Source organism: Vombatus ursinus, unplaced genomic scaffold (assembly GCF_900497805.2).
Source record: "Vombatus ursinus unplaced genomic scaffold, bare-nosed wombat genome assembly UNPS02008996.1, whole genome shotgun sequence".
NCBI classification, from domain to species: Eukaryota; Metazoa; Chordata; class Mammalia; order Diprotodontia; family Vombatidae; genus Vombatus; species Vombatus ursinus.
This window is the reverse complement of record NW_020948774.1, coordinates 11,246,801-11,273,981: the sequence shown is the minus strand read 5'-3', so window position 1 is coordinate 11,273,981 and position 27,181 is coordinate 11,246,801. Positions and strand designations below refer to the sequence as shown.

Below are 27,181 nucleotides of genomic sequence, written 5' to 3'. Positions count from 1 at the left end.
CTAACCACTGCACCACCTAGCTGCCCCCCATGGAACTTTTCTTAAAATAAGTAGTACCTATTTAAAACCAAGAACAAGCATTATCCGTAATGGGGATAAGCTAGAAGCATTTCCAGTAAGATTAAGGGTGAAGCAAGAATGTCTATTGTCACTATTAGTATTCAATATTGTACTAGAAGAACTAATGATCACAATTAGATAAGAAAAAGAAATTTAAGTAAAAAGCAAAATAATAAGCAATCAGGAAATAAAACTATTACTTTCTGCAGGTGTTATGATGGTTTACTTAAAGCACTTTAGAGAGTCAAAGAAAAACTAATTGAAACAATTAACTTCAGCAAAATTGAAGGATATAAAATAAACCCACACAAACTATCCACATTTCTTCATATTACCAACAAAATTCAACAGAATGAGACAGAAAGAAAAATTCCATTAAAAAAAACACAATTATTCATAGTATATACTTGGGAGTCTACCTGACAAGACACACGTTGGGCCACAACTATAAAACACTCTTTAGACAAATAAAGACAGATAAAAATAATTAGATCAATATTAATTGCTCATGAGTAGACTGAGCCAATATAATAAAAATGACAATACTACCTAAATTAGTTTACTTATTCAGTGTCATACCCATCAAACTACCCAGGTTACTTCATAGACTGAGGAAAAAATAATATCAAAATTCATTTGGAGGAATAAAAGTTTAATAATATTAAAGAAATTAATTTAAAAAGTGGAAAACAGGCCTACCAGTACCAGATCTCAAACTATTTTACAAAGCAGTAGTAATCAAAGCATTTTGGTACTGGTTAAGGAATAGAGGAGGGGAAGAATTTAGAACTGATAATAAAATAAAATTGAAATAAAAAAACCAACAACAAATTTTTCTTGTAACTCTAGTGCCTACAACCATACCTGACACATGGTAGGCATTTAATAAATATTTGTTGATTTATTGAATTTTTCCTTCACAAAGTCTCTCACATCAGTCCTTTTCTCTCCATTCCGAATGTTAACACTATAGTCTAGTCCCTAGACGGTAGCAGTACTACATTCATTTCCTAATTGCTTCTCTGACTCCAATTTTCTCTTTTTTGGTATATCCTGCGTCATTCTACCAGATTAATCTTTCTATGACACTGATTTTATTGTGTTACTCCCCAGCTCAAAAATCTCTGATAGGTTCCCATTACTCACAGGATAAAATTCAAATTCTATATCCTCCTCTCCTACTTTTGATTTGTCCCCACCTTGACCCTGATATAACAGGATATAGGCCATGTCTTTGACCCTTCTCAGACTGAAAATTAGTGAGAAGATTAAAATTATAAAATGGGGCAGAGGAACTTCTTTTGATTGGGGACAGCTATTAGAACTGGAGGCTTCCAGGTTCCTCTATTTCTTTAGCCTTTTGGCCACCTATAGACTTGGAGCTTTTAGGCCCTAAGACCAGGAATCCAAATATGATCTCTTTTTCTCCTCTTTTGTATGCACTCTTGATGTGCAAGTGCTGCTAAGGTTTTAAAATAAAGTTAAAATTCCCCATACAAAGAAGTTATTTCATAGATTGTTATGTTTATGAATGAACGAGAAATTCCCCAAAGTAATAATTTAATGTTTCCGTGTGTGTCAGAGAGCGCACACACACACATAGACAGAGAGAGGGAGGAGGGAGGGAGAGGGGGAGAAAGAGAGAGAAAGAGAGAGAGAGAGAGAGAGAGAGAGAGAGAGAGAGAGAGAGAAATTTATTTGGGTATAATTTGCTGAACAAACACTATAACCAATGTTGAAAGATTCTATGATTTACAAGACTAGTTGTGATAGATAACTTGGGTACAACACATCTAGGAATAGATCCCAGGTTATCTTCACAATTAGTTCAATATTCATTCTATTCCTATCCTGCTTCTCCAATTTTTCATTTAAAGTGACTAGTACTCAAAGAAAAATATCATTATGGCTATAAATAGTACACAGCAAACACATACTACTCTGGTGACTAAAAGCAACTCTTATATCTTAATTTATATCTTAGTACTGGGGTTTGATGATCCATCCTCTTTTAACCCCAATGTGGACAATCAATCAACAAACAAGCATTTATTTAGTGCTAGGCACTATGCTAAGTGCTAGGGATACAACAACTAAAATGAAACCATCCTTGACCTCAAGGAGTTTACATCATATTGTACCTTGCCAAGCTGAAGTTTTGTATCACCCCCACCTTTACTACTTTTTTTCCTATACACCTGCTGCTAAACAAAGGTGAAGAATAGCATAAAACCATTCTGACTGAGTCCACTACAAATTTATGTTATACAAACTCACTTGGGCTCTCTCACTGCTGCTAGGTAATCCTACTATACCCTCTTACCAATTCATGCCACTCTTCACAATGGCTCTTCTAAACCTTTTAATTCCTCCTCAAAATTCTTATGGCTCCCCTTCTTTCTACGCTCAGGTGAGAACCTTGCCTCATATTTACAGAAAAAATTAAGGCCATTTGCTGTGAACTCTCTTCTTTCTTTTTCATCTCATTTTACTTTTTTTTTTTCTGATTTCAGGGAACTGCCCCTTTTCATTCTCCCCCTTCCAACTTGGAAGGTCCTTAATCTTTCCTCCAACTAGAAATCGGATTGTCTAAGTGTTTCCTTTTAATTAACTGGTCTTATTTGATTAATTGTTTTTGATGCTTATTTTTTTTAATTTTAATTTTTTTACTTTTTGGTGAAGCAATCGGAGTTAAGTAACTTGCTCAGGGTCACACAGCTAGTAAGTGTTGTGTCTGAGACCGGATTTGAACTCAGGTCCTCCTGACTCCAAGGCCAGAGCTCTATCCACTGTGCCGCCTAGCTGCCCCCTGATTTTGATGTTTAAAAGTCTGTCTCTCCCTGTATTTAGGGTCCAGTGCCAAAACTGAGGTCCAAATTTATTAGATGATTGGCATGCATTGCCTATTAAATCAATACGCACAGAAGTTCGAACCTTTGTTTCCTCAATCATTTCATCTTTCACCTGCCACATGGGATATCAGTCTCTCCAGGTTTTCCTCCTAACCACTACTTCTCAGTCTCCTCTGCTGGATCCTCCTCCAGATCATGCCCTCTAACATACGTATCCCTGAGGGTTCTGTCCCGAGTCCTCTTTTCTCCCTCTATACTACTTTACTTGGTGATCTCATCAGCTCCCATGGATTTAATGACCATCTCTATGCTGATGATTCTCCCTCCAATCTCACATTTCCAACTGCCTTTCAGACATCTTGAACTGGATGCCCAGCAGTTATCTTAAATTCAACATGTCTAAAATTGAAATCATTATTTCCTACCCCCCAAACTCTATCTTCTTCCTACCTTCCCTAATACTGTAGAGGACAACAGCACAATCCCTCAGGCTTGCAAGTTAGGAGTCATTCTGGATTCCTCACTATCTTTCACCTCCCATAGCCAATCTGTTGCCAAGGCCTGTCAATTTCACCTTTACATCTCTGGAATAGGCTCCCTCTCTCCTCTGACATTGCCACCACTCTGGTGCAAGCCTTTATCACCTCACACTGTTCACCTGAAGTCTTTTTCCACTTCAATTCATCTTCCATTCAGTCACTAGAGTGATTTTCCTAAAGTGTAGGGTGACCATGTCACCTTACTACTTGATACTTAATAAACTCCATTGTTTCCCTGTTATCTCCAGGATAAAATATTATATCCTCTGTTTGGCATTCAAAGCCCTCATAACCTAAACCTCTCCTACCTTTCTTGTCTTCTTATACCTACTACCTCTTCTTTGATCTAGTGGCAATGACCTCCTGGCTGTTCCTTGAACAGGATACTACATCTCTTTGCTCCAGTTATTTTTCTCTGGCTGTCCCCCGTGGCTGAAATGCTCTCCTCTTCATCTCCACCTTCTGGCTTTCTGGGCTTCCTATAAGTACCACTAAAATCTTGACTGTTAGAGGAGGCCTTTCCCAAATTTATCTCCTATTTATCCTGTACATGGCTTGTTTGCATATATACTTGTTTGCTTGTTGTCTTCTTCTTATGCCTCTTTTTGTATCCCCCATGCTTATAGCACAGTGTTTGGCACATGCATAGTAAATAAATATTTATTGACTGACTGCCATCTTTTAGGGGTAGAGAACATGTACATATACAGATTTTTACTACATAAGCTAATATTTTGGGGGGACAAGGTCGGAAATAAAAGCCTCCAGGGGGAAGAGGGAATCAAGAAAGGCTTCATGGAGGAGGACACACTTGAGCTAAATTTTGAAAGAACCTAGGAATTCCAAGGACATGAAGAGGGAATGAGGGACAGCTAATATAAAGGCACAGAGATGAGAGATGTATCATTTTGAGGAAAAGTAAGACATCAAAAGGTAAAAGTAGACAAATTGGAATTCACTAACTCTGACTCTCAGAAGATAATCCCTTTTAATCCATGTAATATGTGCCTTGGGGGTCGGGGGGAGAAGGAAACTTTCCAATTCCAAATCCAAAATACCAAGTTGTACCAAGCAGGTAGCTAGCAGGAAGAACCTTGAGTATCAAATGTCCAAGGAAGGAAGCATGACATAGTAGGGGAGAGTGTGTGTGTGTGTGTGGAGAGTGAGAGAGAGAGAGAGAGAGAGAGAGAGAGAGAGAGAGAGAGAGAGAGAGAGAGAAAGAGAGAGAGCACAGTCAAGACACCTAGATCCAATTCCTAGCTGCGCCATGTGGTAACTGTCTGTTAATTGTGTAGCAATGATGTGATCTTATGTAAGTCACAACCTCTCTGAGGATTTTTCACACAATGAGAGGACTGAAGCAGATTTCCTTGATGGTCCCTTTAAGCTCTGACAGTTAATAATTTTATGTAAAGTTGAGACTGCTGCAACAATTGTGACTCATGACAAATCATGTCATCTTCTTCCTGAATTCAGATCTTTTTACTTGGTCCTCCTCAGCTGTTGATTCCATTAATCTCTCAGCACCATGAACACACCTTCCACTCCCAGCATTATTATCAAATGTGTAAAATCACACAGTATCCTAGAGTCCACCTCAGTCTGAGGCAGCTAGGTGTTGCATTAGATAGACTGCTATACTTGGAGTCAGGAAGACCTGAATTTAAATTCTACCTTAGTCACTTTCTATTTGTGTGAACTTAGGCAAGTCACTTAACCTTTCCTCAGTTTCTTCATCTGTAAAATGGGGATAAAAACAGCATCTACTTTACAGGGTTGTTGTGAGGATCCAATGAGATAACATGTACAAAGTGCTTTGCAAACCTTAAAGTGCTACATAAATGATAGCAAAAAACAGATTTTATTGGAACTCAATTCTGAACATGACATTTAATCACCCAAGTGGAGAGAATTTCAGTCTCCTACTAAGCTAAATGGAAACCATGACTAATTAAACTAATTTTATCAAATTATGTGCAAAAGACAATTGTGATAAATTGGTATCCATAGTAACTGGAGCTGCTCAAAGGCTAATAACGTGATGCATAACAGATTAGATTTACCAATGAAGTATACAGCATGCCCATTACACACACACACACACACAGAGCATTTAATGGAACTCTGATAAACCCTTACAGAGCGCAACAATAATGGTTTAGGGACCATTTCATTATTCTCTCTTTTTTTAATTTAGTATTTCATTTTCCCACAGTTACATGTAAAAACAATTTTTAACATTCTCTTTTAAAACTTTGAGTTCCAAATTCTCTCCTTTCCTCCCTCCCCAACCCCTAGCCCCATGGAGAAGGCAGGCAATTCAATATACATCTGCAATCATGTAAGACATACCCATAATCATCATGTTGTAAAAGAAAACATAGACAAAAAAAACTCAAGAAAAATAAAGTTAAAAAAAAGTTATGCTTCAATCTGTATTCCAACATCATCAGTTCTTTCTTTGGAGATGGATAGCATTTTTCATCATAAGTCCTTCAGAGCTGTCTTGGATCATTGTATTGCTGAGAATAGCTAAGTCGTTCACAGTTGATCATCTTACAACATTGCTGTTACTTCGTACATAGTACATTTCACTTTGTATTAGCCCATGCAAGTCTTTCCAGGTTTCTCTGAGACCATCGTGTTCATCATTTCTTACAGTACAATAGTATTCCATCATAATCACATACCACAACTTGTTCAACCATTCCCCGATTGATGGGCATCCCATCAATTTCTAATTCTTTGCCCCCAGAAAAGAGTTGTTATAAATATTTTTATACATCTAGGTCCTTTTCTTTGTTTTAAAATTTATTTTGGGATACAGACCTAGTAGTGGTATTGCTAGGTCAAAGGGTATGAATGATTTTATAGCCCTTTGGGCATAGTTCCAAATTGCTTTACAGAATGGTTGAATCAGTTCACAACCCCACCAACAGTGCATTAATGTCTCATTTTTTCCCACATCCCCTCCAACATTTGTCATTTACCTTTTCTGTCCTATTAACCAATCTAATAGGTAGGAGGTAGCACCTCAGAATTGTTTTAATTCACATCTCTCCAATCAACAGTGAGTTAGAGTATTTTTTTTAATATGACTATAGATAGCTTTGATTATTTCATCTGAACACTGATCATATCTTTTGATCATTTATCAAGTGGGGAATGGCTCTTATTTTTATAAATGTGATTCAGTTCTCTAGATGTTTGAGAAATGAGGCCTTTATCAGAGAAACTTGCTTCAAATTTTTTTTACATTTACTTTTGCTAACTGGATTTCCCTCCATCCTATCCTCCCCCTATTTATTCTATTGTCTTTCTCCTTTAATCCTGTTCCTCTCCAAAAGTGTTTTGCTTTTGACTACCCTCTCCCTCAATCTGCCATCCTTTTCATCACACCCCTCCCCTGCATCTTCTCTTATTCCCTTTCCCTCCTTCTTTCCTGTAGGGTAAGGCAGATTTCTATACCCATTTATATGTGTATGTTATTCCCTCTTTGAGCCAATTCTGATGAGAGTTAGGTTCACTCACTCCCCCTCACCTCTCCCCCCTTCCCTCTACTGTAAAAGCTATAATTTATCCCATTCTGCCTGTTATTTTCTTTTTCTCCTAGTACATTTCTCTCTCACCCCTTAATTTTGTTTTTTAGATATCATCCCTTCATATTCAACTCACACCTGTGCCCTCTGTCTATGTATATTCCTACCCTAATAATGAGAAAATTCTTGAGTTACAAATATTATCTTCCCATGTAGGAATGTAAACAGTTTAAACTTATTAAGTCCCTTATGATTTCTCTTTCCTGTTTATTCTTTTGTGCTTCTCTTGAGTCTTGTATTGAAAGTCAAATTTTCTATACAGCTCTGGTCTTTTCATCAAGAATGCTTGAAAGTCCCCTATCTCATTGAATGTCTATTTTTTCTCCTGAAGGATTATACTCAGTTTTGCTGGGTAGGTAATTCTTGGTTATAATCCTAGCTCCTTTGCCCTCTGGGATATCATATTCTAAGCCCTTTGATCCTTTAATGTAGAAGTTGCTAAATCTTATGTTCTCCCGACTGTGGCTTCAAGATACTTGACTTGTTTCTTTCTGACTACTTACGATATTTTCTCCTTTACCTGGGAACTCTGGAATTTGGCTATAATATTTCTAGCAATTTTCATTTTGGGATCTCTTTCAGGAGGTGATAGGTGGATTCTTACCATTCCTATTTTACCCTCTGGTTCCAGAATATCAGTGCAGTTCTCCTTCATAATTTCTTGAAAGATTCTGTCTAGGCTCTTTTTTGATCATGGCTTTCAGGTAGTCCAACAGTTTTAAAATGATCTCTCCTGGATCTGTTTCCCAGGTCATTTGTTTTACCAATGAGATATTTCACATTGTCTTCTACTTTTTCATTCTTTTGGTTTTGTTTTATTGTTTCTTGATTTCTCATAAAGTTATTAGCTTCCATTTGCTCTATTCTAATTTTAAAGGAATTATTTTCCTCAGTGAGACTTTGGCCATTTGGCCCTTTCCATTTGGCCAGTTCTGCTTTTTAAGGCATTCTTCTCCTCATTGGCTTTTTGGACTTCTTTTGCTATTTGGACTAGTCTGTTTTTTAAGTTGTTATTTTCTTCAGTATTTTTTTGGGTCTCCTTTAGCAAGCTGTTGACTTGTTTTTCATGATTTTCTTACATCACTGTCATTTCTCTTCCAATTTTTCTTCTACCTCTCTTACTTGATTTTCAAAATCCTTTTTGAGCTCTTTCATGGGCTGAGACCAATATTCATATTTTTCTTGGAGGCTTTGGATGTAGGAGCTTTGACTTTCTTGTCTTCTTAGTATGTGTTTTGATCTGCCTTATCACTGTAGTAACTTTCATTAGTCAGAGGTTTTTTTTCTTTCTTTCTGTTGTTTGGTCATTTTCCCAAGCCTATTACTTGACTTTTAACTCTTTGTTAAAGTAGGGCTCCACTTCTGTGGTGAAGGGTGTACTGTCTGAAGCTTCAATGGTTTTGTGTAGCTGTTTTCAGAGACACTTCTAGGGACCTATAAGTTTTCAGTTCTTCCAAGGTGGCATGATCCAAGGAGAGATGTTTACTACTCTCCCAGTCTGTGCTCTGGTCTGTGAGTGACCACAAGTAATCTTTTCTGCTGTAGAACTGTGAGAAAGGTCTACCCTTCACTGTGGCTGCAAACTCTGCTATGGTAGAGCTCCTCCCCACCCCAGGACTGCCATTTAGGACTGTGACCCAGATCCAAACATGGGCAAAGCAACAGAGTCCTGCCTCAGTGCTAGTAAAAAAAACCCAAAACCCTCTAATCTCCTTCTGACCAGTTGTTCGACCCCTTCCAGTCTGTGGGCTGAGAGCTCCAGAAGCATCTACTGCCACTGCTGCTGCTGATTCAGTCGCTCCCAAGGCCTACTCCTCGCTTGCTGTGGCCAGAGACTTGCTAATGTGGCCTGCACTGGACTGTACTCCACTCTCACCCAGGTGCAACAGACCATTCTTGCTGACCTTCTAAGTTGTCTTTGGTGTCTGTGGGCTGAGAGGTCTGGAAACTGCCACTCCTGCCAATGATTCAGTCACTCTGAGACCTGCTCCAGGTTTGCTGGGGCCTGGTTTGTGCTGGCTCGGCCTGTTCTCCTCTCTCACCTCAGAGTAACAGATATTTCTTGCCAATCTTCCAAGTTGTCTTGGGCTGGAAATTTGCTTCACTCCATCTTTTTGTGGGTTCTGCTGTTCTAGAACTTGTTTAGAGTCATTTTAAAAAGGTATTTGGAAGGGTTTGGGAGAGAGCTCAGGCGAATCCCTGTCTTTACTTCACCACCTTGGTTCTCCTCCCCAATTATTCTTTTTCTTAACCTGAGATTTATTTCTTCTAGAAAAACCTATGTAATCTAGTTTCCTTTTGGTCTAATATTTTTATTTTTTTTTATTATTTTTATCTTTGCAGTATTAACTTTATTTGTTTGAATTAAAAACACCTGAATATCCAGGAATACCAAAATCATACCTATCCATCAACATTCCATTCAAATGCTGCTTCCTCAGTGAAGCTTTCTCTGATCCTACTCCACTCCTGCCATTAAGAAATGTTTGCATACTCTTCAGCTTTCCTAGAACATTTTATTTGTAAAACTCCTGTGTGATTATCATGTTTTATTTTGCATTATAGTTATTTTTTATATTTTTTATATCTCTCTCCTTTCCACCCCACTGGATGACAACCTCCATTAGGGCAAGTTGATATATAATATATATTTTTAGATCCTCAGTGAGTATCTAAAAAACTGTTTGACTCATGTACTTAATAAAAACCTGCTAAACTGAATTCAGTGAAAACATAGTAAAGATTTTGATACTGTGAATTAGAGTATCCATAATGTTTCATTATGAGGTACCATGGCGCAGTGCATAAGATCTGGCCTTGAAGCTAGGAAGATTTGGGTTCAAGCTCTGCCTTTGACAAATACAGTGCATTATGACCTTGGACAAATCAGAAGTTAAACTTCTCAGTGCTTTAGGCACTTCTCTAAGACTATAACTTGCAGAGAAGTTGCTGACATGAATTGGTAGAGGGAGTTTTTTACCTGAGAGTTACCTATACCACTGGTCCATTCTCCATCTCTATCCATATTCCTATCCCTTTTCCTAATATTTTACTGCTTAGTTCTTATATGATACCAATGTTTGTTGGAGAGTGGCCTAGGACCAGCTTACTCCCTGACATAAAAGGAGTCTCAATTTAACAAGCCCCACCTTACACCCAAGTTGAAGATCATTCAGGGCCTTACAAATTCAACACCTTGAAAGAAAGTGAACAGAAATAAGACATAAAATTAACTTTGAGTTTGTATAAGCAGAACTAATAGAACAATGAACCCATTACAGAGTGTTTGAAAAGTATTCAGGTTAGGAGAACTTTGCTTTGAAATGACTTTGATTGAAAAATAAAGGTAGCTGTTTCTCTTTTGCGCAGTTCAAATGATATCTAATGGTTTTATGATGGCACATGGATAGCCTATATTTGATTACTTGCCATCTTGGGCGAGGAGGGAGGGAAGGATAAAAAAATTTGGAACTCAAAATCTTATAAAAGTGAATATTGAAAACTATCTTTACACGTAATTGAAAAAAATAAAATACTATTAAGTGGGAAAAAAAGGTTTAAAAATGATTCCTGCTAGATCAAGTTCCATGTAACACGCCATAGAGCATGGGCAGATTTCCTCATTTAGGCCATAATATGTAACCGATAATTGGATTCCATGCTAAACACTCCATTTTAAACAAAGGTCTTTTCCGTGTTATGAAAACAGGTTGTCTCTGAATTATTTTCCTATTGGGATACTGCAATGAGGACAAAACTCAAGGAATACTTCTTCCAGGTTCCAGAACATCTCTCTCCATGGCCAGTATCCTTTGGCTAACCAAAGGACTTCAGTGATCTTTCAGTGAATTTGAGGATGATAAAGCTAGAGAGATCAAGAATGTGCTTACAAACTCACTCAGATAATGGCATTTGCACTTGACTAAGAGAAGACCTGAATCCTCAAGAAAGATTTCCCCAGAAGTGACTAGAGAAAGGAACTATATCTCATCCCACATATGTTTTTTTCCCCTCTAAGTCATGTGATTTCATCAGCACAGAGAACTCATAGAATCATTGGACCATAGATTTAGGATAGCAAAGAGGTTGTGATTCTGTGTGACTGAAATTCAGTAGAGAAACTAGAGCTGGAAAAATAGATTTGGGAAACATCTGTATAGAGATGATAATTCTACCTAAGGGAGCCAATGAGGTCACCTAGAATAAAAAGATTCCAAAATATAAAGATCAAGTTGAGGAGATCACAATAATGTGGGAACTATCATATCAATTCATATCATTCCTCATCGTCAGCTTTTAGAGTGTTCCTAAAGATACATTCAAAGAGTCTACAGAAAAATGAATTTACATTTCAGTACTTTTATTCATTTACAAAAATAGTTATTTTGTCTATCTGTGCAAGTGCCCACAGCATGTACAGGACATCAATTTACTCCAGGGCCTTTTCTGTATGGACACTATTGAAAAAGGGTAGGAAGAAGATAAACAGTAACTAACATTTATATAGTGCTTTAATGTTTGCAAAGAGCTTTACATATATAATTTCATTTTATCTTCTTAACAACCTTGTGAGGTAGATTCTGTTATTATCCCCATTTTACAGATCAGGAAACTGAGGCTACAGGTTAAAGTAAGTAGAGGGGTTTGAAATCCAGTTGTCTGATTTCAAATCCAACTTTTCCCACTGCAACATGTTGCAATGAATGTCCTCCTTAAAAAACCTTCACTGAACCCCACCAGCCCTTGACTACTATCCTTTATCTCTACCCTCCTTCACAGTCAAACTCCTAGAAAAGTTATTCATTACCTCCATTTTACTACCTCCCACTCATTTCTCAGTCCTTGAAATTTGGCTCCTACATCCACTACTCCACTGAAACTGCTATCTTTAAGGTTATCAGTGATCTTTTTATTGCTAAATCCTATGCTTTCCTCAGACCACGAAGTTTTATCCAAGAAGGATAACTTGTCCTCTCTGAAGAGTCTGACATTCCTCATTTTGGTGAACTAAACCCAGGATCCTAAACCCAAGTGCCTCAGGAATAGCAGTCTAATTGAGGGAAACGATTCTTGTGGATAAGAGGCCTGCTATCTTTGATAATACTAACACCAATCTCTGACCATCTGCCACCAATAGGCATGTAAGCTTAAGAGCCACAGGAATAGCAATGCTCCCTCTTTGTCTCTCTAACATTCCACTAACCTTGCTTACATCCTGGCCTCCATGGCTATCATCCGGGGAAATATTCCTTGTGGAATTTTGCCCTGGAAATTGCTCTATAGGTGCTGCATCCCTCATCTTTTGAGAAGTCACAACTACTGAAGATACAGAAAAGAAAGTTCTTACTATCAAGGTCTTTGGTACTGTTAACATCAAACGTTCAGAAACAGATATGGTTTTGTTAATGAAAATACCATTGTATTACCATCTGTTTTGCCATTGTACCCAAAGGACCATTGGCATCTTTCCATTAAAATAGGACTTGATAACTGGTGGCTAGGTGATGCAGCAGATAGAGTGTTGTACTTGGAGTCAGGAAGACAAGTTCAAATCTAATGGTCTCAGACATTTAATGGCTGTGTGACCCTGGGCAAGTTCCTTAACCTCTTTCTACCTCAGTTTCTTCATCTGTAAAGTGAATATGACAATAGTACCTATTTTTTAGGGTTGTTGTAAGGATCAAATGAGATTGTAAAGCACTTAGCCCAGTTCCTAGAACATAGTAAGCTCTATACAAATTTTAGATGTTGTTTGTAAAATGCTTTAAAAACCCAGGGTTTTTGTGAGGAAAAAATGATAAAATATTTTATAAAGTATATATAAATGCTGTTGATATTACCTATTATTGATTAGATATAGAAAGTTAGGGAGAGAGAAGAGTCCATGGGGAATACAGTCAGATGTCATGGTAGGTGATAATATCCAGGTGGTATATCACAGAATAACAGTTAGATGGAGCTTGCCAGGCTCAAATCCTGTTTTTCTCCCCACTTCTCCACTGAGCCTAACAGTAAGTTGGGATCCAGATGTAGGGTAATATCATTGCTTCTCCACATTAAAATTTCAGTGGAAGAGACCATAGAAGTAAGATGACTAGCATGAGCATAACATAGCAAGCAAGAAGAAATGTTTGGATGTGATAGACCATTCTTTGCCAAAGGCACATTGAGAAGTAGGGTAATACCCTCTAACAAACAAAGCAAAGCAGGTGGATGGACCTTAGATGTGGAATATTGTTACTACCTTAAGGAAATTCATTATCTGAGGGGTAGAAAGTTGGAGGAATGGCCCTGAGGACTTCACCACCCATTCTTCCATTCTGGGGCTGCCTATAGGCATCAAATAAAAACAGAGAGCTGCTATAGCACAGGCTGCCACACAAAGGTATCTCATGGCACTAAAGGGACCCTAAAAGCATTCAGTAATAAGTTTTGCCTTGGGGATGAATGTAGTGAGTGGGCAGAAGGATACATCTTCCTTCCCTTATCTTCTAAAGTCATAATGACCAATAGCATAAATGCATTTAGAGAGAATCTTCATTTTTAAAATGGGATACTAACCTTGATGCCACCCCAGGAATGGTGGGAGAGGAAATCCACAGGACTAAGGACACCGGACTGTGCTGGGTACCGAAGAAGAAAGTCTAATTCAACAGCACTGATTTCCTGGTTCATTAAAAGAATCTACAAAATTGAATGACAGTATATTCATATAACATCTAATACTCTATTTGTATCTCCTTAGACATATCATATGCCTCAGTGCTTGTTAATATTCAAGGTTATATTTCTTATAATCAGTCTTATTCCCATCACTTAAACCATTCTATCAAATTCTGCTCTTAAGGAGGGCTAGAGTAAAGTTAGTATCACGTACACTGTTTTTGTACTTTGGATCTCTCCATCCTTCCCCAGGAAACTCATCATTGGGAATACTCATGCTGCAAAAAGGAATTTGCCACATATCATTAGTATCTTCCGCCCCTCTGACTAGACCCTTTGATCAGAGGGCAGGACCATGGGTTCAAGGACCTCTATTTCGAGTTTTCTTGTTTCCTACTAGTTCACTGCTTTTTAAGAGTTCGATCATGTCCTTGCATCAGATACCTTCTCTCCCTTCCACAACCCCTCCCTGTTTTTCACCTTCCATTTTTGAGTTATTTTCCTCCATTAGATTATGATTTCTTTGAGGGCAGACATTATATTTTTATTTGTATTTGTATCCCCAGCACTTAGCACAGTGACTGACACATTAATTAAGTGTCTATGGTCTGTTTAAGGTTATAGCAGTACTAGGGGAAAATGGAAAAGAATCTGAAGATATATTTCCTGTCCTTGAAGCCAACAAATATTTATTAAGCACTTACCATGTGCTAAATACTGGGATACAAAGAAAGGCAAAAACAGCCTCTATCCTCAAAGAACTCACATTCTATGAAAGAGTTCATGGTCTGATACAGAGATGAATTATACATATGAAATGCTTTTGTTTTTAACAAAGTAGTTATATAAATACATAGAAAATAGAATGAATATATGCATAAGCATTGAAGATTAAAGGAATGATGAAAATTTGGGAGGGGAAGAGAAGAGAGTGATTAATCTGGAGAAATTTTTTGGTAGAACTTGGTTTTGAGTTAGGTCTTGAAGGAAGGGTGACCTTGGACAAATCACAATCTCTTTGGGCCTCTGTTTCTTCACCTATAAAACATGAAGGTTAGACTGGATATACTCATAAGTTCCTTCCAGTTTATATGATCACTTCATCCTCTAAGTAATGGACATGAATTGCCAGAAAGGAGAGGAAGGACATTTCAGTAAGGAGGTGAATGCACAGAGAGAGGAAGGGATTAACAAAACACTAGCAGGACATGTCAAACAATTTGCTTTAGTCAGTGTGGGAGAAATTTCTCTATTTGAATTTAGTTCTGTGAGGTCAAGTTTCTCCACTAAACTTCTCCATTGAAGCCTCATCATGACATGGAGGTGCCCCCGTATTCTCAAAGACTGTAGAGGCAAGGTCTTGAAATGTTCTCTCAAGCTGGCAAGGTGTGAAGTATCAGCCAAATGATGGACTAGGTTTCTATTAGCCCAAATTTGAAGAGGATCATTACCAGGTTGACAAGAAGGTGATGAATTTTTTTGACCTTGGTAAATCTTTTAGACTGTCTACTAATTAAACTATAGAAGAATTGTGTTTTGGAAGGTGAAAGGAAGAAGCAGTCACACCAGCAAAATTACTTATCCTGGAGGGATTGAAATTTAGTTGAATTATACTTAGAATATTCATGTTTTATCAATTGCTGATGATGTGGGAACTTCCTCCATGAATACAGAACAGAATTTCAAACTTTCTCATCCTGTGCAATTATTGTCCATACTGACAGCTTAAACATTGTGATTATCATTATTATTTGGTTCCCCTCCCTCTCTTAAAATAGTACTTTGTCCCTACAATTGGTTTTGCTTAATCTTCTTTAGTTCAACTCTGTTATCTTGTTAGGCTATTTCCCCCCATCATCAGCACCTCCCTTCTTTTTTGTTAACTCTATTCCTAATTTTGGAGTTTTTCTCAGCCTACTGATTTTTTTCCTTTTAAAAAATTTAGTTATCTGGGCAGCTAGGTGGTGCAGTAGATAGAGCACTGGCCCTGAAGTCAGGAGGACCTGAGTTCAAATCCAGCCTCAGACCAAACACTTGACACTTACTAGCTGTCTGACCCTGGGCAAGTCACTTAACCCCAATTGCCTAACAAAACAAACAAACAAAAAAATTTAGTTATCTAATCTTCACCCTATCTTCCCTTTCTTCCTTCTCTCTCATTTAAGTAATAAGTTCAAAATCCCCCTTCCTTTTCTCTCTGCAAATCTCTTTTATTTGTTAAGTTTTTATTTTTCTATGCCTTTCTCTTAAGAATTTCTTTACCTTGTTCTTATCACTAATTCTCTTACTTTTTTATTTTGAATCTTTATTCTTTGATTCATGGTCAATGTATGTATTCCTTTAAAAAAACATCTTTTTGTGTTCCTCATGGAATTAAAACTTTTGAAGTACTAAGTTTTAGTTCCTTCTTCTATCTCATTTCTATGTTATTGTTTTTGTGGATCTTGCCCCATCAACTGTTTACTGGTTTGTTTGTGTTTTTGCTCTTGTAAGTATTGATTTGTGTTGAAAGTAATGAGAATGAGAACATTTCCCTTTGGCAGTAATTACCCTGTTTCTCAAATAGCGTGGTCCAGTTCTACACCCTACTTTCCTTGTGATAATTCTGAAAATAATGGTTATTAACTGACTGACTTCCCAATCTTATCTCTTCAACCATGTTTTACCACCCTTCTGTGTGCCAGCAACTTTTACACCTATGAAATGCAGGGAGTATTCCTATGGGAAAGGCTGGAAGAATTTGCAAGAGCTGAGGTAGGATTCTCCTGACTCAATTTCCCCAATATTAATATCCCACCTGGCTGACTTTAAGCCTGGCCCAATGCAATTGGCCATCTATATAACTTTTGCCAGTAATTGACATGAAGTTAGGAAAGCAATATTCCCTTACTGTACATTTCTGTTCTTATTCTTTTATAGCAAATTTCTATAATCATGAAGTTTTGTAAGCACAATACTAAATCTATTAAATAATAGATTGATACCAGAATATCTCTGAGTTACTATAAGATGCAAGTGTAAGATTTGAGCTATTTGGCCTAGCTCCTTATCTTGGTCAGCCCCCACCTAAACTTGCAAGTAATTTAATGTAAAGTAGGGAAGCCATTGTGTTCTACTCAAGCTTGGGTGGTATTTATTCACAAACTTCTTCCTATATAGGGATTAGGAATAGATAGTGCAGATTTATGCAGAGTAATGAAGAAAATCCCCTGGGTTGAAATTAACTCCACAGCTTGAGAAAATAGGGTTTTAATAAGACATTGATTTTAACAATAGTAGGTGCGACCTGGAATTTGGTTGAAATGTCAAGGAAAGTTGGGTAGTCTGAGTAACGGGTTTGAAAGATTTAGAAAGAGAAACAAAAACTTGATTGAAAATATGGAAGGAAGATAAGAAGATTTGAGGACAAATGGGGGCCATCCAAGTCCCTCCTGTCCCTGGATAGCTGTTCTGGGTACCCTTGTGCCAGTTTCAGATGGTTTAAGCATGTTGAGAGGGTGTGAGGAACTTTATTTTAAGAAAAAAGGCTGAGATTGAAAATTATGTAGCTTGATTTGAAAGCTAATAGACAAAGGTATAGAAAGCTAAGAGGAATAAAAACGGAGGAAGCCACATGTTTCAAGCCCCTGTTGTTCAGTTATAAAGGGGGAATCTGCGCTCTTGTTAACACATTAGGCTGTGTTTATATCAGTAATTCAAAGCAGGGTAAGACACATGTGAACATCCTGGAAAAAGCCCAATGGATGAAGGAAATCTACAGCCAACTGTTCCCCTCTGGATCACTGAGCTGGGGGTTCCTGGTTTTTAACTTTTTAACTCTTCTGTTACCACTTTTGACCCTCCCCCCACCCCCATTGTCTTGTTGCTTTTGAAGTTCAGACCTTGCCTTTTGAACCTTCTAACCCAAGCCTTCTTTCAGTCAAAGACAAGGTTTATTAGAACTCTTAAGGTTTATTAGGACTCTTAAGGAGCCTGAACATCAGTAAGCTATTGGCTAGATTATAAAAATCTGAGCACCTTAATGGAGACAAATGGACCTTATATACAGAAAGACTATGGGAGGGATCCAGAAGTGGCCAAGTAGAGACAGGTAATAGAATGCTGGGGACCTGGACAATGCAGCCAAGGGAGAATGCAGCCTAGATAGGATTAAGGGTGGGAAGTGACCTGAAGCCACAGGGAGGTAACACAATGGAGGCTAAGTTAAGGGTAACAGAATTGGGAGACTGGGTGTAGCCACAATAAAAGGCCAGTTGATGGGATTATAGCCTCAGGCTAAAGGCCAGAGATTTGGCCTGGTGGGAAAGTCCAGGGTTTTTCCTTTTTAGGGTCTAGATCCCATCCTCATCACAGGCACCTATTGTAGATACTCTTTTTGAGGAGTTTAACTACAAAGGACAGAAGAGATTTAGGATGATAGTAGTGATGAAAGGATCAAGTGAGTTTTTTGATTGATTTGATTTATTGATTGATTCTTTCAAATGGTACTTGTTATCTATATTCAGAAATTCTGGGGAGTTTCTTGTATTGTTAATTGCATTGTGGTTTTCTGATTTATCATGCTCTTTTGGGAGACCTATGATCTTTAAGTTTTCTCTCTGTAGGCCTGTCTTCATAATCAACAATTTTTGCTTCTATAGAGATCATGTTCTTTTGGCATTTTTGCCTTTTGCTTTTCTTCCTCCAGACTGTCCTTTACTTCAGTTTATTTGTATTCCAAATCTGTTGTTCTCTCTTTAGCTTCTTTGGAGAGATTTGCTACTATAGATTTTTCTGCTCTGCTAATTATTTCTGCTGTGTAGCCATAAGCTCTGACATTTAGTCTCTTTCAATCTGTTCTCTCACGTTTTTCATTTTTCTTTGGAATCATTCTGGAATATCTTCTTGTTCCATGCTCTCTTAAGAGCATGGGACATCTTCAGGGTTTTGTGTTTCATTAAGCATTGATTCAACATCCTCTATCTTGTAATTTATTTAGAGAAGTTTGTGATCGTTTTGATGTTTGAATATTTATCCTTCCTTCTAATTTTAATACCTTCTTTATTGATTTAGCCGATTGTGCTCTAGGTTTTCCATTGAATTTTCTTTCTTTTTAAATTTTTAGTGGTTTTAGCTTTTGAAATTTATTTATCTATTCCTCCCTTTTTTACTCCTCCTCCTTTGATGGTATGTATAAGCCCCACGGTTATACTACAAAGCTGCTTCAGCCTCCCCCCACATTGGGAAATTTATTTTTTTTTCCCAACCTTAGTACCTATCCTAAGTAGCTGAGAAAGGGGGTAGGAATGTCTCCACCTAGATTTCAGTCCCTTTTCCTTTATGATTGGGGCAGCTTCCTCCATTTCCCTTTGTTCTTTCTTCTTAGGCGGGGGTAAATCAGTGTCTGACACGTTTTGTAGCTCCGGGGAGTGAAGGATAGGTATTTGGGATAGAAGGTCTACAGCCTTTTGGTTCCAGCTACCTCAGGCAAAAGGAAGCCTAATTTTCTCTTCTCTAATTCTGACCCACTCTTCATGTAGCAGGGGAGAGTCAAAGTCTCCTACTTGTTGCATATAAGTATCAGTCTCACCCCCATCAAGGCACAGATTCACTTAGAACCTAGCTGCTTCTATTGATGGTAAAATAAACCCTGCTACTTTGACTAAAAGAAGGCTTGAATTCTTTCCAGGCAGACTTGTCCTGTACCCTTACATTTTGGGGTTCCCAGCAACCCCAAACCATGTCATTGGGGTTCCCAGCACCCCAAACAGCATAGCTTTGACAGCCCAATGTTACCTCCATGCCTCAGGAGAAGTAAGACTTTCAAAGAAATTGGAATATTAATAAAGAAAAAAGTTTAGCAAATAAACTTTAAAAAGTACCAAATAGGAACCAAGGCTGTAAACTGGGTTAAATGAAGGCAGTGGAATAGATAATAGCTAAAGCCTCTTCTGGCATTAATATTTTATGGTTCTGACTCCTTGGACCTAAAGTAGAAAACAAGTTGCAAAATGTAGGTTCAGTATTTATTAGTATGGAAGTATAAGATTTACTACAAATATAAGTAATATGATGAAAATATTACAAGATCCATTTGGCATGAATATATATGGTGGATTGGATATAGAGCATGTATTGTCACAGAGAGTTTTGCTGCTTACTCCTGGGTGATTATAAGCAAGTCACCTTGGCTCTTTAGGCCTAGGTTGTCTTTTTTGTAAAATTAGGGCACTGGACTAGATTATTTTTAAGATTCCTCCCAGCACTAAATCCTATTATCTCTTAAGATGGTATATACTTGGGCCCTTTAGTCCAACACCTCTGGCCAATACATTCTGGATATGAAGATAGTAAAGACTTAAAAATATGTAGATATACACATTCATATATATGTACTCAGTAGTTAGGGTCCTTGATATAATAACTTTTTACCGATTAAAACATCCACTTCTCTAGGACCTTTAAGTCGCAGGGCAGTTTTACCAAAAAACAAAACAAAAACCCCTCAAAAATTAAGTCTTGTGCTTACCTGAAAGGTGAGTTGGGTGATGTAAGTCAGCTTGTCACATTCAAAGAGCCCCCGGGTGGTGTATTGATACACAGAAAAGGTAATATTATCAATCAAACTGGCTACTCTCCGTTGGAGGTTTTCATTGGGATCAGTCCTTTGCACAGCTTTTTGGAAGACGATGCTGAATGCCTAGAGGGGACAGAGTTGGGGCAGAGGGGTTGCTTCAAAATGTGATCATGTGATTGAACTTTTAAAATAAGCACAGACTTCTTGGTTATCTTGGAGAAGTGGGGAACTCTGGATGAAAAACACTGTATATGCCCTTTGCGTTTATTGATTTTGCTTAACTGGGTTTTATTCTTTTTATTGTTGTTGTTACAAAGGAAGGTTCATTGGATGGGACAGAAAGTAGTCAGAAAAGACTGATGTAAAAATAAAAGGCATCGGGGCAGCTAGTTGGTGCAGTGCATAGAGCACCGGCCCTGAAGTCAGGAGGACCTGAGTTCAAATCTGGCCTCAGACACACAACACTTACTAGCTGTGTGACCCTGGGCAAGTCACTTAACCCCACTGCCTAGTGAAAAAAAAAAAAAAAAAGGCATCAATAAAACATTAAACAAAAAAGTGCAAACAATTTACTAGTTCCAAAAGAGGTTTTCTTAGTCTTCCTGGAGTACTATATATTATAGGAAAGCACATAACCAACTGACTGACTGACTTTCAAGCAAAAACCTACAGCTCTGATCAATTTAGAATGAAAGTGGCAAGGAAATGTCTTATTCTAGTGGCTTCATGCATGGTTTTCTGTTCCTTAACAATTCTGGTGCCCTCCTCTGGATGCACTCCACAATATGCTAGGTGCAGATTACAACCTTTCTATAAGCAGGATTATAACCTTTATAGTTCTGGATTATGGTTTTCTTAAAATGTAGCCTGAATGAAGCAACTTTTTTGGCTTCTGTATCATACAATCACATCATACAACAGTGTGATAGAACAGTAAACTCATATTAAGTTTGTAGTCCATTAAATCTAAACTAAATTTCTTCTTCCCATTAACTGTTGTCTAATTCCACATAGTCTATACTTGTGTTTTTGAGTTTTTTTTTTTCAAACACAAGTGTAGGACTTCACATTTATTTATTTATTTATTTTTTTGGTTAGTCAAATAGGGGTTAAGTGACTTGCCCAGTGTCACACAGCTAGTAAGTGTCCTGTCTAAGGCCAGATTTGAACTTGGGTCCTCCTGACTCCAAGGCCAGAGCTCTATGTACTGTACCATCTAGCTGCCCCTATTGTATCATCTAGCTGCCCCCACTGCACCATCTAGCTGCCCTCACTGCGCCATCTAGCTACCCCCACATTTATTCTTAATAAATCCCATTTTATTTGATTTGGAGCACTGCTTTAGCATAGTCATTTTGGATCTTGATTTAGTCATCTAAATTGTTGACTATCCCTTTCAGCTCTATGTCACCTGCAGATTTGTTTAATAGCCTGAAGTTAAGATCTCTGGGGGGCACTCCACTGGAGATTACCTCCTAGAGCAGGAGTTCTTAGCTTTCATCTGCGAATTCATTTTAAAAAATGCTTTGGTAACTGTATTTCAATAGGCTTCCTTTGCAATTTAATATATTTTGTAACATAATTCTGAGGAGTTCGTAGGCATGACTAGACTTCCGAAAGGGTCCATGACAAAAAAAAAGTTTTGGTTTTTTTTAAATTTTAGAGACTCTCCTGGCCAGACATCCACTTGCTCTTGCTTATTGTGAGAGGAGCCTCCTCCTTTTCTCAGCTGAACTTGAAAAAATGACTACATTTCCTCTCCCCTTGCTTGCAATATGACTTCTGACTTCATCATTAAACTGGAATTGTTCTCTCTAAAGTTACTAATGATCTCTTAATTGCCAATCTAATGACCTTTCCTCAAGCGTCATATTTCTTCACTTCTCTGCAGCATTTCACATTATTGATCACCTAACTAAAACCTGGCTTTCTCCTGATGATACAGCCTCCCTGGTCACCCTTTCCATTATTGGCTAGACTCATTCTCTTCAGCTCACTGGTCAAGGGTGGTGGTGGCATTGGAATACTCCTTTCTCCCCCCTGCCACTTCCAGGTTCTCCCCTTTCTTCCATCACTCAGTAACCTCTTTTCCTTTGGGGTTCATGCTATCATATTTAATCAAAATCCTGGTAGCTGTTGTCCAAAGACCCTGAGGTCACTCCTCTTTCTTTCTCAATGAATTTGATACTTGGCTGATAATTTTCCTCCTCCCCAACTCCCACCTTCATATTAAAGGACTTTGACATACATAATGTTTCTCCTTCACACACCCTAACCATTCAGTTCCTCAACCTACTCACCTTCTATGAGCTATTCCTCATCCCACATTAGTCACATACAAAGATGGTCATACTCTCAATCTTGCCATCATCCATAAATGCAACACTTCCACATTCAAGAATTCTGAAATCCCCTTATCTGACCATAATCTATTGGCTTTTTACCTTTCCCTCTGCCTTTCCTTACATAACCCTTCTCTTCATCTGCACCATGAACTTGAATCCTTGACTCCTCAATCCCAGGCCATTTTCTTTTTTTTTCTTTCTTTCCTTCTTTCTTTCTTTCTTTCTTTCTTTCTTCCTTCCTTCCTTCCTTTCTTTTTTACTAGGCAATGGGATTAAATGACTTGCCCAGGGTCACAGAACTAGTAAGTGTTATGTGTATGAAGCCGGATTTTAACTCAGGTCCCCCTGACTCCAGGGCCTATGTGCTATCCACTGCATCACCTAGCTGCCCCCCCACCCCAGGTCATTTTCTCTGCAGTAGCCACTCTCTCCTCTACTCCCTATCTTGAACCCTTGGTAAACCAATTCAAGTCTACACTGTTCTCCTTTCTTGAATCCCTAGCCCTCTTATCTTATCACCAATTATGCCCAGCTAGATCACTCCCACCATCTGTCACCTTTGTTTCTACACACATGCTGCTGAACAAAGATGGAGAAAGTCAGGAAGTTGTTCTGACTGGATCCACTAGAAATTTATGTTACATAATCTCAACTGGGCCCTCACTGCTGCTAGGCAATCTTTCTATACCTCCCTTATCAACTTACTATCCCACACTCCACAGACCTCTTCCAAACCTTTTTATCTCTCCTCAAACCTCCCATTACTCCCTTCCCTCTACTCTCTCAGCTGAGAATTTTGCCTCATACTTTACAGAAAAAAAATGAAGCAGCTTTCCATGAGCTTCTCCTTGTCCTCTTTTCTTCAATGCAGATCACTCAGGTGCCTTCTGCCACTTTTTTCATAATGAAATGGCCTTACTCCTTACCAAGGTTAACCCTTCTACTTATTCAAATGATCCTCTTCCATCCTATCCCCTCCAAGAGATTGTTCCCTCTGTCATCCTCATTCTTTTACTTATTTTCAGTCTCTTCCTTTCTACTGGCTTATTTCCTACTGCCTACAAACCTGTCTCCTCTATCCTGGAAAAACCCTCACTTGATCCTTCCATCTCTGCTAACTATCATCCTATATCTCTTCTGCCAGTTGCTGCTAAACTCTTCAAAGAGGCTATCTATAATAGCTGTCTCCTTTCTCTCCTCTCACTCTCTTCTTAGCCTCTTAGAAGCTGGCTTCTGATCTTATTTCATTGAATTTACTCTCTCCAAAGTTGCTAGTGATCTCTTAGTTGCCAAATTCTCCTTGAGCTCTCTGTAGCATCTGACACCATTGATCACTCCTCCTTGATACTCTCTTCTTTCTAAGTTTTCAGGATAATACTCTCTCCTGGTTTTATTTTTACCTAACTATTCCTTCTCTGTCTCCTTTGTTGGATCTTCATCCAGATCATGCCTTCTAACCATAAGTGTCCATCAGGGTTCTGTCCCAGGTTCTCTTCTCTTCTCCTTCTATACCACTTCATTTGGTGATCTCATCAGCTCCCATGGATTTATTGACCATCTCTATGTTGAGGATTCTCAAATCTGCATTTCCTGACCCAATCTCTGTTGATCTCTCATCTCACAACTCAACTGTCTTTCAGACATCTCAAACTGGATGTGCAATAGACACCTTAAACTCAATATATCCAAAACAAAACTCATTATTTTTTCCTCTAAACCCTCCCTGTTTCCCACTTCACTATTACTGTAGAGGGCAACACCATCCTCCCGATCCCTCAAACTCACAACTTAGGAGTCATCCTGGATCCCTATCTCTCACCCCCACCCCCACCCCATATCAAATTTATTATAATAATCTATTGATTTTGCCTCTGTAGCATCTCTTACACATACCCCCTTATCTCCTTTGACACTGCCAGTTCTAGTACAGGCCCTCATCAGCTCAGGCCTGGATTATTATAATTGTCTACTGGTGGGTCTACCTATCTTAAATCTTTCCCTACTCCAATTTGCCCTCCATTCAGCCACTACAGTGATTTTCCTAAAGCACAGGTCCAATCATGACACACACCATCCTCTCCCTCCTCCCCCTGCCCCACTCAATAAACAACATTAGCTTTCTATTACCTCCAGAATAAAATATGATATCGTCTGTTTGGCATTCAAAGCCCTTCATAACCTAGCTCCTTTCTGCTTTTCCAGTTTTCTTATGCTTTGCTCCCCAACATGTACTCTTCAATCCAGTAACAATGGCTTTCTCGATATTCCATGAACAAGATACTCCATTTCTTGATCTGTTGCTCTGCACATTTTTTTCTATTTCCCATACTTGGAATGCTCTCCTTCCTCTGCTCTGACTACTGACCTCCCTGGCTTTTTTTTAAAGTTTCAATTAAAATTCTACCTTCCTCAAGCCCTCTTAATTCCAGTGCTTTCCCTCTTCTAATTATTTCCTATTTATCTTGCTTGTATATATTTGCATATAGTTCACTTTGTGTATATTTGTTTGCATGTTGTCTCCCCCATTATATTGTAAGTTCCTTGAAGGCAGGGATTATCTTTTGCCTCTTTCTGTATCGTCAGTGCTTAGCAGAGTGCCTGGCAAAAGTAGGCACTTAATAAATGTTTATTGATTGATTGTCTTGTATACTCTCTAGGTTTTCTGACAGTGATCTCTTGGTTTTCTTCCTATCTGTCTGGCCATTCCTGCTTAGTCTCCTTTGCTGGCTCTTCACTCATGTCATGCACAGTCATAAATGTTCCTTATGGCTCCATCTATTTTTTAAAAATTCTTATTTAGTGACTCCACTAACTGTTCTGGGTTCAATTGCCATCTCTATGCAGATAATTCTCAGATCTATATATTCAGTCCTAGTTTCTCCTGAGTTTCAGGCCTGTATCAACAACTTTTCTCTTGGAGACAATTGGGGTTAAGTGACTTGCCCAGGTTCGCACAAGTTAATAAGTGTCACTGAACTCTGGTCCTCTTGACTCCAGGGCTGGTGCTCTATCCACTGTGCCACTTTGTTGCCCCCAACAACTTTCTTTTGGATATTCTAAGCTGGATGTTCCATAGGCATCTCAAACTCAACATGTATAAAAGACAACCCACTATCTTTTGCAACAAACTCACTTCTGTTTCAAACTTAACTACAGAGTCATCTTAGTTGTCCAAATTGTAACCTCAGTGTTATTCTCTGACTCCTCACTCTCGCCCACCCCAATCTGTTGCTAAATCTTGTCATTTCTATCTTCAATCATCTTGTGTACATGTCTCCAGTCATACAGACAACATCCTTGTATAAGCCCTTCCTCTTACCTGGACTATTGTAATAACCTTTCAATTCCCTTAGTTTCCTTGCCTCAAATCTTTTCCAGTTCCAATCCATGTTCCATTTAGTTGCCAAAGCATAAGTCTGATTATGTCATCCTTCTTTCCAACCTGACTCCTTCCTTCCTTTCTGATATTGTTACACTTTACTCTCCTTATTCCCTCTATAATCCAACTACACTCTTTTAACATGATGCTACTTGAAGAGTATATTCCATCTCATCTCTGCATCTCTGCACTAGCTGCCCCCATTTTTGGAATGTTCTCCCTCCTTACTTCCTTTTCCTGGCTTCCCTTCAAGGACTCAGGTAAAATTCAGACATATAAAAGAACTCATCTGATTGTTCTAGCTGCTGTCTGAGGTTATCTTCTTTCTATTCTGTATATAATAGGGGATGTGAGACCTTGGAGTTTGCTCCAAACTGCTAATATATAGGGACTCTGTTTCTTTGAGTTTCCTACCATGTGGGTGGCCCCCTTTGAGCAGTTGTATAGCTAGAGTAGGCTGCTTCTTTAAAAATTACTAGACTGGGACAGCCTTCTCTTTCCTGCATGCTCTTTCTTGCTGTGCCCAGAGGATGAAGATCACCCACAGTTAAGGATCCATGAACTGAACTGGCAGAGAGGATACCTACCTTTGCCTCTCTATTATTCTAGCTCTACGAAATGGACCTGGGAGGAGGATGAGGGTGTTTGTTTCTGTTTTATCCAATTTGTCCTCAGTTTCAGGTACTGGTGGTAATCTGCACTGGAAAGGAGTTTGAGCCATGGTGACCTTGGAGTCAAGATTCCAGGGAGAATGACATATTCAGCCAGCCTGGCAGAAAAGCCTGGAGTAGCCAGGGTGCCTGGGATTTGAGCCTGAAGTATGAGTGTGTGGGGTTAGATTTGGAGATAGGAACTGCCCTTTAGAGAAACTGAGCTAAGCTATGAATCTAATGCCTTTCTCCTCTCCAGAGGGTGAGGTGGCATGAGGGCAGGAGGATTAAGTTCCATGTATCAGGAAGTAAGCTGTTTGTATATTGTTAATATACAAACAAAGGCATATTAGCCTTTGGACCTCTTTTGTCACTTGGTCTAGTCTATTTTTTAAGGTATTATTTTCTTTAGTATTTTTTTGGGTCTCTTTTAGCAAGCTGTTGACTCATTTTTCATGATTTTCTTGCATCATTCTCATTTCTTTTCCCAATTTTTCCTCGACTTCTCTTACTTGAATTTCAAAATTCTTTTTGAGCT

The 27,181-nt window shown here is 38.5% G+C and overlaps 1 protein-coding gene across 1 annotated transcript in view; it reads right to left on the bottom strand.

Moving 5' to 3' along the window:
• Positions 1 to 27,181, bottom strand: part of DNAH9 (dynein axonemal heavy chain 9) — a 466,635-nt gene that overhangs the window by 64,429 nt on the left and 375,025 nt on the right. The window contains exons 59-60 of the mRNA XM_027850079.1: positions 20,222 to 20,392; positions 13,612 to 13,734 (exon numbers count right to left, since the gene is read on the bottom strand). Coding sequence (XP_027705880.1) covers positions 13,612 to 13,734; positions 20,222 to 20,392 — 294 coding nt within the window. The remainder of the gene's footprint in view (positions 1 to 13,611; positions 13,735 to 20,221; positions 20,393 to 27,181) is intronic.